Genomic DNA, 12584 nt, shown 5'->3' with positions numbered 1-12584 from the left:
TGTTCTACAACCACAAATATTTCCACTAATGAAAGCTTTTAGAAAACAAAAAAGAGGGAACTTGTTGCCACATCTGGGGCTGGTATGCAGCAAATCCAGATGGAACAGAGAGAAAGAAAAATACCACTTAATTGGAAGGAGATGGGGCAAAGAAAAGAGAAGGATCAGGGAGCACAGACGCAAAGCATGCATGGAGGAATGGAGAGAAGAAAAGCAAAAGCAACTGGTTATCTTTAAGCAAGTGGCTGGTCTGTGTGCTTGCCTGGGTGACCCTGGTGTGGCACATCCCAGAGGAGCCTGCTTCAGACTATTTTGTGTGTGGACTCACCACTCAGCCCGTGCATGTTGGGGTGCACAGGATCCACCAGTGATATTCACAATGTGCTGACATGGATCCTTGGCCCTTGCAGCTCGGGCCATCCCTAATGTGAAGTCTGACTCCAGCTATACAAGAGTAGGTTGTGTTTATGAAGGAGGGTGCTGGGTCCTCATGGCACTGGTGGCAGAAGGTGCTGTGTCCTGAGGGGTATCTCAAGTGCCAAAGCCCAACTCTGGGTGCAGGTGCCAGTTCTAGATATTGTAGAGGGATTCATGCTCAGATGTGGGGTGGAGATGATTCCTTCAGTGCTGTCACCCACTGATTAACACCAGGAAAGGCAGAACAAAACCAGGGAGGTCACGCTGAACTCAAATTTCCTGCCCATGCTCTTACACAAGTAAAAGAGGTTCCTAAAAGTTGATTCAAGCATCTGGCAGGATGGGGACAGGAGAAGAAGCTCCTGTAAGTGCATTTTCTCCTTCTTACTTGTAGACAAAGCAGCATGAGAAACCTGGAGAAATTCTGTTTTCTTCTTGAGCCAGCTCCTAGGCACTGGTGCTTCAGCAAGCTTGGAATTAATCTCTGAGCTCAGCCTATGTTTTCAGTTTTCCACTATGAGCTATGGGGATGGGCATGTGAATGTCAGCGCCAGCATGGTGCAGAGAGAGGAAGATGCGGCAAAGGGAGAAAAGGCATCCTGGTGGGCTGGAAGAGACCCAGAAATGGAAACTTTGGAGATGGTTTGTCCTGTTATGGGAGCAGAGGGCGTGTGGGGAGAGGTGTTTGAGAATCTTGCTGGGTGTTGCTGTGTTCAGAAGGGTGGGGAGCTTTGATTTCCTTTCAAGGGCATACAGTCAGAGCTGCATATAGAGAAGCACGGTTCTTCTCTGAAATATATATATATAAGCTAATGCCCAGAACAGTCTTACTGTATCACTCTCCCATAGCAGATCTCTGCTCTGTGTGGCTGCTGTCTGAAGTGCCCTGTGGCAATCACCAAAGAACTGCAAGACATCAAGAAAACATTTCAATCCAGCCCAAAACAAATTCTGTTTTCAGCTGCCTGGAAGTGCCTGGAATGAGTATTTGAACAATTTTAGACATGGGACTACAACAGGTTTGTCCACAACTTCACCCCTTACAGCTGCACACTCACAGGCTTCCTCAGCACCCCACTCTGAGCCTCAGGTACTTTGCTTAGCCTGTGTGTGCCCCCTTTCCTGGGGTGTTTGTGGGAAGGGAGCCATACCTAGAAGTTGCAGAGCCACCTTGGTGTATGTTCCCCTTGGGATGTGTAGCACAACCAGGGACCAGCAGTTTCATTTTATCATTACTTGGTGGCTGCAGGTCTCCTGGGCAATGAGAGAAATATCGTCAAAGAGAGCAAGGCAGGAGTGAGTGCAGGCAGGGAGCTACACAGTCATGCCTTGGATTGCTGGAAGAATAAGCCCCAGGAGAAAGGTGGGCATCTCTGGCCATGGCTGAAAAATGGTATGGTTTAGGGGTGGAGTGGTATCTGCACGATTTTTCTCTGTGACAGCCCTGGTTTATTCTCAGAGCCTGGTGATTAGGCTTGATTTTTAAACCTCACAATGAACTTCATGGTACTGTTGGGAGGTAGCTCAGGCAGATCCCATCTCCCACTGCACAAGACAGGCTTTTTAGTGACAACCATTGCCCAGTTTGGATGGCTTTTAGAAAATGAAACCCTTGTAGTGTTCTTATGTGGGGTTTTTTTTTAATTTTTTTTCTGAAAATCAGACTGCAGAAGTAGTAAGCTCTCCAAATCAGTCATCATTTCCTGAAATCTGGATTGCAGCTGTCTAAACACTGACACCACCCTTCAGTCCTGGGGAGTGGCCAACCTCACGGCCCTCGCTCTCCTCGGTCAGCAGTGTTTCAGCCCATGCATCCTCTCATGCAGGATCAACTCCAGCAACATCCTTCCAGCTAAATCTTTACCTCTGACTTTGATTCAGGAGTTGATTTTGGTTCCTACATGTCCTTACCTTCATTAAGTCTTTGAGCAACTTGGTCTAGTGGAAAGTGTCCCATGGCAGGTGGTTGGATCTAGATGATCTTTAAGGTCCCTTCCAACCCAAACCATTTTATGATTTTATGAATCCATATTTTACACTTCCTAATACCTTTTACAAAAATCCATAGCTTGGTGTCCTAGAGTTGGCATTGAGAGGGATCAGTGTTCAACCAGGAGTGAGATGTTGAGCATTTCACCTGAGGGAGCAGCTGCATCAACATAAAGGTGTCAGTGGCAGGTTCTGCTTCACTGAGAATTGAGATGCTGCTTTCTCAGTTGTGACCTGGGTGAGTCTAAAGCAGCTCACCGCAAGGTGTCGTGGAGGATTTCCTGTAACTTAGAGCAGAATTTTTTTCAAAAGCTTGCAGTGGCATCAGAAGGAAGTGGTGAGTTGTGTCAGAGGAGGCTGCTCTTTTGCTTTCAAGTTTGAATATGTCAGAGTAAGGAAACCAGAATTGAACTTTATTTTATTTTATTTTATTTATTTTCATATGTATGTGTAGACGGCTGTCCCCATGCCATAGGGAAAGGCCAAGGAGTGGAGGATACAAAATACTTATCAGAAAGTGGCATAAATTTAAACCTATGGACTAAAGGAAAATGCTCCATGATGTGATGCTTGCCTTTCCTGTGTGAATTGGAATAACATTTTGATCCCCATCACTTGTCTTTTGCTCCTAGGCAGCCATTTATCAAATGCAACAGCAACCGCTGCAGCCTTGATGGATGCTGCCAGTTTGAGTGACTATCTGTATGAGTATTTGGATGAGGAGGATTACAAGCAGTATGGCCCCTGCAAAAAAAAAAAGAGGTACTCTCCTTCAGCACAGTATTTTTGCCATTGTTTTGTACTGTGGTCTTCCTGGTCGGGTTGGCCGGGAATGCCCTCCTCTTTATTGTTCTCATTATGGACATCAAGAAGAAAAAGAAGTTTCCAAAGTGTATCTGCTGAACTTGATGGTTTCAGACTTCTTCTTGCTATTAACCCTTCCTTTCTGGGCTCTGTACATTTCTCAGTGGGTGACCTGGGACATATTGTGCCTGGTCTTAAATGCCATGTACACTGTGAATTTCTACAGTGGTTTCTGTTTTGTGAGCTGCATGAGTCTGGACATGTGTCTGCAGATAGTTCATGCTTGCTCTTCAAATAGCTCCATGACGTGGAGGAAGTCCATCCTCATGTTGCTGGTGGGATGGGTCCTTTCCATACTTCTCTCCATTCCTGATGGTCTCTTCACCAGCACAACACAAATCCACAACAAAACCATCGTGTGTGCCCATGATTATGGCCAGAATCACTTATTTTGGAAAGTTGTCTTTTGGGTCATGCAAAACACCCTGGGTTTCCTTTTTCCCTTCCTCTTCATGATGTTCTGCTATTCCCGCATAGCGTGTGTCCTCCCTATGTCTCAGATGCCTGGCTCAAAGAGAGCACTCTGCTTAGTCCTTACTCTGGTGGGTGTCTTTTTTGTCCTGTGGTTCCCTTACAACATTGTCCTCATCCTTCACTCCCTGCAAGATGTTGGCGTGATCAGGAGCTGTGAAAGCAGCAGTAGACGACTGGACTGTGCCATGCAGATCACGGAGAGTTTGTCCTTTGTCCACTGCTGTCTTAACCTCTTTCTATATGCCTTTGTGAAAAAATGATTCAGGTTATGTTTATGGAAGATCCCCCAGGCCATTTTCCGGAGAAGTGCTTTCTTTGACATCCAGCCTTCAAGAGACAAGCCAATCTTGCAGCAGATATGCAGCTGAGATAGAAGTGTTGAGTATCACAAATGCATGATAAATATTTACATTATTTAGACTGTGTGTATGCCCTCTATAGTGTACTTTACTGGTCATGGCTGTGTGATGGAGTTGGTGAGTAACCAGATATTTCATCCTAGCACCAGCATCAAGATGAGGATTTTCCACACTGGGATTGGAAAAGTACATGAGAGATTTGTTTCTGTTGTGACTGGTATTATTATAAAAGGATTGACCGGGTTTTATTAATGTGCGAGAAGCCCAGCTCCTGTCTGGAGTATGTGAATGTCATTCACTACCTCCTGTTTGGCACTAGTGAATGAAGGAGCAGCCTGTCTAGATGCTGTGCCATTAAAATGCAAACTGAAACTTGTGCGGAACTTCTCTCCTCTTAGATCCCAAAGGGTCTGAAGGGTCTGATGGAGGAGAGCCATTCTGTCATCCTCCAGCTTGTGCTGTGGGCTGGGGAATGGATTTGCCATGCTCATCAGGCCAGACACAGGTGGCCTGAAGCTCAGCCTCGAGGGTGGCTTTACTTCTGGCTTTCACCATCTGCCAGGTAGTTGTGTTCAATCAGGCTCATCCCTTTGTCTACCAGGAGAGACAACATGAGGAATTAGGCACCTTTAAATGAAGCTATCTGACCAATGACAAGTTTCTCTGTTATGAAGAGCTATGTCACACTCAGGTCTGCTGAGCAGGAAACTGTGTCATTCCAAGGGACAGATCTTTGATTAGAGATCAGTTTGATCAACAACAAAGTACAAACCAGTAACAAACAGGGAGAAAGAGAAAAAAACCAACTGTGCTTAGCAGAACAGTGGTGGAGGTATTTGCCTTCTCAAAGATTTGTTTTGACAAGATAGAAAGACCCACAGATACCATCTTTAATATAAATATTGGCTTTGCAAAACCACAGACTGAGAGCATGGCCTCCTTGAACAGAAGAGCATGTATAGCTGCTAGCCAATCCTTATTAGCCAATATAGCCTTAAAATTCAAAGTTACTAGTTTGCTGACCTTTATTTAAAGATACTATTCACCCCAGATACTCTTGAACCTTACATGGGCCCTTTCCAGCCTGGCGAGCTATTGAACTTGGGAGTTGCCTGGAATTGTACAAATAAAATCAATAATTTAAAAGAAAACACTCATCACCTTAATTTTATCACTAGACAAGACTACTGGACCAAAAAGGGCTTTGAGTTAATCAAGGAAGGTGGATTGTTTTCACTGCTGTTTCTTGCCAGCTGCTTCCAAAATGGTAGGGATGGGAACTTTTAAACAAACAAACAAACAAAAAGCCCAACAAAATAACCAACAAACCTAGAGTAAATATCTAGCTGATACTGTGATGTGTCCGTCACTGCAGGGGTCAGGTCCCTGAGAGGGAACATGGAAGGAGAATGCAGCTGGGAAGTGAAACCAAAAATAGATTGTGATCCCATACAGAGCAGGGCTCGTGGGATTGTGCAAACCTTGTGATGGGATGCTCAGGGGAAGGGCAAAGGTGGGGGAAATGGGGGAAGGGGGGGTGTAAAAGGGGCTGTAAGCAACATTCCCGATGACTGCTCACAGCAGTTTGTCCTATCTCCTTATTAAATACTTTTTCTTTCACATTCTATTAAATACTTTTTTGTTTACTAGATCTTTTCACATAGAGAGTGACAATGTCATTCTATCCTGCATGAAGGTGCTGTGAGGTCCAAGTGCCAGTGGCTGGGACCAAGGCTGTGCAGATCAGGGTGGCAGCACCCAGAGGCATAGTGCCGGATGGGCGCGTGGCATCCCTGGCATCATCCCCAGACTCCATCCAGAGAATGGGGAGCAAGAGAGATGAAGAAGCAGAAGGGAAGATGAGTAAAACTGCCAAGTATACAGGGGTGGGAGCAGGAGGGCAGAGGGTTGTGGGCCCTCCACTGGCTGGAGGGGACATGACTGATTTGCAGGTGCCGAGCGTGCATGCATTGGCCCAGAAGAAAGTGCTGGCATCCATCCTAGGCACTGCTGCTCTCTAGCCAGGAGGCAGGCTTGGCCATTTGCAGACTCCAGACTCATCTGGTGCAAAGCAAATGCAACTGATTGAAGCCCTCATCACTCATGGGGCAAGCAGACTTGGTTTGATTTACCCTCATACGGGTTAGCAGTGCTTGCAGCGCTCACTGGGAAAGCACTCATGGGACACTGTGTGCAGGAGAACATCAAAATGTTACAGACCTTTTCTTCTCTTCTATTTTGAGGCCAAATTAGCTCAGCTGTAACCTCCTTCCCTTGGTCCTGAGCTCATTTCCAGTAGCATTTCCAACATCTGCTCTTTCTCTCAGGTTTTCAGCCTGCAGCATGTATCCATAGCCTGATCTTACTGGCAGAAATCACTGAGTGAAATTCTCTGAACCTTCTTTTTCAAAACCTGAGCTCCATGCAGCCTAGGAAAGGGAATTCTTTTTAAGCTGCTACAGAGCACACATCAAAACCCATCCACCTTACACAGCAGCCTGGTAACTTGATTACAACATACCTTCCACCTTAAAAATCTGTGTTCATCAAGGGAAGTGTACACATTGCAGTGCTTTACAGGGGAAAGGTGAACGCTTCCTGCCAATAGGGACAGAGGTCGTCAGCTTCACATCTGCATATCCATTGCTGGATGGGAATAAAAAGCACGTTTCTGCCCCAATCTAGTTGTAGTCCAACGTGCTGGATGGGCACAGAGCTCTCATGGCACTCTGCGAGATTCTCCTCTGTACCTTGATAGGATTACTGTTCGGTGGGCTCTACCTCCTGGGTATGTTTCGGAGACAGAGACCTGGTGAACCACCTCTAGACAAAGGTATAATTCCCTGGCTGGGGTATGCTCTGGATTTCAGAAAGGACACTTCAAGGTTTCTGAAAAAGATGCAGAGAAAACATGGGGATATTTTCACGGTGCTGATTGGTGGCTATTACTTCACCTTTGTGTTGGACCCATCCTGCTTTGGAGCCATTGTGAAGGAATCACGATCTAAATTAGATTTTAGGACTTTTGCATCTAAACTCGTCCTGCAGGTTTTTGGCTACAAGCCCATTGAAGCCAACCACAGCATAATTCATGCATCAAGCACGAAGCATCTGATGGGAGACGGTCTCACTGTCATGACACAAGCCACCATGGAGAACTTTAAGAAGCTGATGCTTTTCAACCTGAGCTCAGGAGAGGAGAAGCGAGTGTGGCGAGAGGATAGCCTCTTTGACTACTGCTACAATATTGTCTTCAGAGCTGGGTACCTGGCTCTATATGGCACCCAGCCACACCAAGGGGCAGAAAACAAGGAGAAAGCTAATGAGCAAGATCGCATCCACTCCAACGAGATGTTCCATGAGTTTCGGAAGTACGACCGCCTCTTCCCTCGCCTGGCCTTTGCTGTGCTGCCTCCCAAGGACAAAATAGAAGCTGAACGACTGAAGAAGCTCTTCTGGAGCATGCTGTCTGTGAAGAAAAGCTGGCAAAAGGACAATATCAGTGGGTGGATAAGTGATCAAAACCAGCTTCTGGCAGAAAACGGTGTCCCTGAGTACATGCGGGATCGTTTCATGTTTATGCTACTCTGGGCATCCCAAGGCAATACAGGCCCAACTGCCTTCTGGCTTCTCTTGTACCTAATGAAACATGAAGAAGCAATGAAGGCTGTGAAGGATGAGGTAGATAAAGTCTCAAGGGAGAATGCCCAAGAAACGAAGCCAGGGAGCCCACCAATTAACGTCACTAGGGACATGTTAAACCAGACTCCAGTTCTGGACAGTGCTCTGGAGGAGACCCTGAGGCTGGTTGCAGCCCCAATACTGATCCGAGCTGTTCTGGAGGACATCAGCCTTAAGACAAGCAGTGGGACAGAGTACACCCTCCGCAAAGGAGACAGGGTGGCCCTGTTCCCGCACATGTCTGTGCAGATGAACCCAGAAATTCACCCTGAGCCTCATGAATTTAAGTACGACCGCTTCATAAACCCAGATGGCACCAAGAAATATTTCTACAAAAATGGGAAGAGGCTGAAATACTTCAACATGCCTTGGGGGGCAGGAGTATCCATCTGTCCTGGGCGGTTCTTCGCTTCCACTGAAATTAAAATGTTTGTATTCTTGATGCTGAGTCTGTACGACCTGGAGCTGGTCAACAGAGAAGAGAAGATCCCAGCCATAGACATAAGCCGCTGGGGATTTGGGACAATGCAGCCTGCCTGTGATGTTCGGTTTAGATACCGGTTACGCTTTTAGTTTACAAAGTCTTTGTGTTGTTTGTTCTGGTGTTATCTGTGAAATAAATTGTATGATCCCCTGCTTATCAGATCAGTGTCCTGCCAACACTTGATAGCACAGGATCACGGAATTACAGAATGATTGAGATTGGAAGCAACCACTGGAGGTGTTTTTTTCCCCCATCCAGGGGGCCATCATCCCCTCAAAAGCCGTCTGCACATGCCCAGAGGAGCACAGGGACTTACTGGCAGGTGGGAACCCAAATTAAGGGCTTCCAAGAAACAAGTATTTTGTCCAGGTCCCTCCCAGGGCTGTCCCAGCAGAGCCATCACCTCCATGTTCCCAGCATGAGACCCATTATGATGGTTCATCCAGAGTAGCTCTTTCAATCACCGGCTGGAGTAAGGGGCATTGCTGTCAAGGGATGGGGGACGTGTTATGGCATCCAGGGGAAGAACATTTTGAGACTGTACAGAACTCACTGTGGGATGTTTAGGGGGAAACCCAAAGGTGAAAAGGAGGGATTTATGGGATATGGGAAGGAAAATAAAGTTGGTTGTGTGGGGGAGGAAAATAGAGTTGATTGTGGGGAGGAAAAGAGGTTGTGGTAAAATAATCAGCTGGTCCATACACTTGTCTGGTCATATATCGGACAAGTACACTGGCAGATACACCCTGCCCCTGATCAGCACAGTCTCTCCCTATTGTGTGGGGGAGGAAAATAGAGTTGATTGTGAGGAGGAAAAAAGATTGTGTGAAAATAGTCAGCTGGTCCATACACTTGTCTGGTCATACATCAGACAAGTACACCGGTAGATACATCCTGCACCTGATGAGCACAGTCTGTCCCTATTGTCTTACTAAAATCCTTTCCTTAAAGACCTTGAGTTGGAAGACCCATGTGTCCATGGGGCTGGCAGCTGACACTAGTGTGCAAACAGTGATCAGGCCAGATGAGTTGTCATGTAAGTGAAGTGTCCTGGGAGCCTGGGGGTGAGCCCAGCTTCACACCAGCATTGGGACTGCATTATTGTGTTGCCAGCTCCTTACCAACTAATTTGTTTTCTGCATGAATTATTATTGCAGGATGGCATCAGCTTATAGTAAACCCTTGAAATGGTACAGAACAACAAATATCCTCTCTAGAGATGTAAGAATTTCCTTGGGGTTTCAAATTGTCTTGTCTATAGTCCCCTTCTTGTATGAGAGGAGATCCACAAGGGAGCAGAGGTGGAATGTACTGAGCAATGACATAGCAACAGCTCCTTCCCATTCCATGTTTAAGAAAAGGAGAGATCTTGCCAATTTTGTTTACCACATCCATGGAAGAGAAGGGAATTGCAAGCTGCTAATAACCTACAGTACCATTTCCACATATCTGTGAGAATGCATGCAGTCACCTGCCTTTCCAGGGCTGCAGGAGGCTGTGCATTCAAGCTCTCTGTCTTATTTCTGGGGATAAAAAAAAGCTGTCTGTGTGTGTCTGGTTTCATCCTACTGACTGTAACACATCTGGAGCATGGGTACGTACAGCCGAGGCAGGATCACACCTAGAAGCAAACCAGCCCCTGCTTTAACCCAAATCATTGCACAAGCCCAGAAATTTTGGACTCTGCCTGCTGGCTGGGAACAGGTGTGCTCCTGTGAGGTTGCAGGCTGTCTGGACTGCAGTGCTCGAGCCTTGGTCAGGGGTGAGCTCTTCCACCCTCTCCTTGAGTCACACGGGCTGATGGTGTATCCAGAAAATGCCTATTGAAAAGTGCCTCCCCCCCTCCAAATTGAGACCTCATCCTATGCAAAGGAGGCTATAAGGAATGGAATGGGGTGATGGGAAGAGGCTGGAAAACCAAAGTTGGGCATGACAGAGTCTTGGGTGACATGGTCTAGTGTGAGGTGACCTTTCCCATGGCAGGGGGGTAGGAACTGGATAATCTTAAGGTCCTTTCCAACCCTAACCATTCTATGGTTCTATGAGAAAACAAGCTCACTCCCCTAAAGGCTATAGCCACTGAGACCTTATAAGCCCCCAAACATCTCTTTTAGCCCCTGGATCTAGTGCAGGATAAAATTTTGCTCTACAAGTTCTGTGTCGGCTTTTTTCCCCTTCAATAATCAGGGCTCTGGCAACACCAGTCCTTACAGAAGTTAAATCACAGCCTTAACCACACAGACAACAATGGGTTGATTTTAATGCTGATGCTAACCTTGGACATTAGAGGTTATGTGTGACTACAGAACGAAACTCAAACATTTGCACGTGTGTCCAAACATCACATCCAGATTGTGTTTTGTTCTGCAGAGGACAGGCTTATGTTGTAACTGCATGCCGAGGGCAAACTATCTTGTAATGGCAAACTGGGCATTAGCCCAGACCTTACAGTAGCGCAAATTCAGCCAAAAACTTATCCAGTAGCTGTGGCAAAGCCAAGGAAAACAAAAACTACCTGCGACTGCACAAGCCTTGACTGTGCCAGCTAATATTCCCATTAGCAATTCCAGCACCTTTTCCCGACTTCCATATTCCCTCTCTACAGTTCTTACCTCTTTTTTTGTCAGCTCTGGGTTCAATTCTTTCCTACCAAGAATTAAGATGGAGTTCTTCCCATGTTCTGGTCAATGGTTTGATCTTTGCAAGCTCCAAACCATGCGCAGGAATCCTTGGGATAGCTGGGCAGGTCAGAGCCATAGTGACATCCTGCCCAAGAGACATCCTCACTCCAAGGCTCTAGCAAGAGGATTCTTTGTGTGGACGGTTTGCATGAAGGTTGTTCACTGCTAAGGCACAGGTATCCTTTGTGGTTATCCTTTGTGGTTATCATTTGTAGGGACCCTAGGTTAGAGTTGAGGGATGGGTCCCTTGGGAAAGGGATATAAAAATAATGACTATGACCATGATTCAGCAGAAAAATCTGATTTTACTTTGTTGTAAGAATGGCTTATTTAACCAAACAATATTGAGTGTGTTATGACTTCAGACATGCTCAAATGGGATAAACAAAAGGAAAAAATAAGACTAACTTAATCTGAGTCATAAACAGAAGAGTGTGGAAGTTAATCTGCAATGAAGTTTTATGCTTCGATGGGCTGTCCCAGGCACTGAGTTTTCCACCCCAAAGTGTACCAGCAAGAGTAAAGAACCAGCCTGTGCCAACAGAAACCTTACTGGATTTGTAAAACGTTAAATTAGAAGGAATACAGTCTTGAAAAGCTTACTGGGGAATGGACCTCACTTCAGTGTGTGTCTCGTCTAAGTCATCTATCTCCCCAAGAGAACTGAGCATGGAGTCTGGCCCTAAACCCCTGGTTTTCAGTTATGTAGTGCATAGTGAAGACAATTATTACTTTGGCATTCAAAGCTTTTTGATGTATTGAGTTGGCGTCTGCTCTCTGCAGCACAGTGAAAACTCCTCTGCTGCCAGTTACAGCTCTTCCTAGGCACCCTGTGCAAGGGAAGGAGTCATAATGCTGCATGCTTCAGGTTTGGAACAATATATTTGAAAAGATCACCCCTGGTTAAACTGCACCACTTCTAGTATTAAACTGCAATGCTTTAGGAACTGTGTTCCTGCTCCTCTAAACACAGATAAATACATCATTCACTTCAGAGAAATTCAAAGGAACACTGAGGTTATAAGTACAAAGTAATGACACAGCTAACACCATCCATTGCAAAGGAAAGCAGATTTTGAAGGGGAAAGAGAAACATGAAAGTTCAGGATTTTTTATTTTTTTTTTTAAGAATGAAACCATGCAGCATTTATTTATTTATTTATTTGTTTGTTTGTTTATTTATTTATTTTAAAGAATTAAACCATGCAGCATTTGCCAGTGATGCTGCTGTCACATCTCCTGGTAGATATGCCTCTGCACTCCCCAGAGAAGAGTAGCCTGGCTTCAAAGTGGCAAAGTCTCTTAGTGGCACAGCATCTGCATGTAGTGACTTCATTGTCATTGCTGCCTTTACTGTCTGGTGGCCAGGTTATTTCCACACATTGCTGTCTAATGTTAGCTCCTCAAAAGTGCTTCACTCTTCCCTGTTTTCGCTTCATAACTGGTCACTGAATTCTTTTGGATTGGAGGCAGGTGAGAAACACACTAGTCCCTCAGACCCTGCTGCAGTGGCATGAGCAGTAACGTCTGAAAGCGTTACCATGTCTGGGGCCAGGGGCAGAAGCCAGTGCCCACCATTTGTATGCATGGAGTCTTTCTGACCTCAGGGAAGGGTTTGCAAAGCTGCTTGGGGCT

At 45.8% G+C, this 12584-nt stretch overlaps 2 protein-coding genes across 2 annotated transcripts; both read left to right on the top strand.

Annotated features, from left to right (window-relative positions):
* Positions 1–296: 296 nt before the first annotated feature.
* Positions 297–4385, top strand: ACKR2 (atypical chemokine receptor 2). The gene is given in 6 exon segments (XM_057398923.1): positions 297–781; positions 1379–1436; positions 3039–3154; positions 3157–3285; positions 3288–4070; positions 4072–4385. Coding segments are annotated over 6 exon segments (1182 nt in total). The 5' UTR covers positions 297–757; the 3' UTR covers positions 4144–4385.
* A 2400-nt stretch (positions 4386–6785) lies between these two features.
* Positions 6786–8427, top strand: LOC130593623 (5-beta-cholestane-3-alpha,7-alpha-diol 12-alpha-hydroxylase). Its single transcript, XM_057398918.1, has one exon. It carries the CDS (start codon positions 6825–6827, stop codon positions 8355–8357), a length of 1533 nt encoding a protein of 510 aa, XP_057254901.1. The 5' UTR covers positions 6786–6824; the 3' UTR covers positions 8358–8427.
* Positions 8428–12584: the final 4157 nt, after the last annotated feature.

This window comes from Pezoporus wallicus, unplaced genomic scaffold (assembly GCF_028554395.1).
Source record: "Pezoporus wallicus isolate ANWC-B61680 ecotype Strahan unplaced genomic scaffold, APGP_CSIRO_Pwel_v1 contig_3487, whole genome shotgun sequence".
NCBI classification, from domain to species: domain Eukaryota; kingdom Metazoa; phylum Chordata; class Aves; order Psittaciformes; family Psittacidae; genus Pezoporus; species Pezoporus wallicus.
This window is presented reverse-complemented; position numbering and strand designations above follow the sequence as displayed.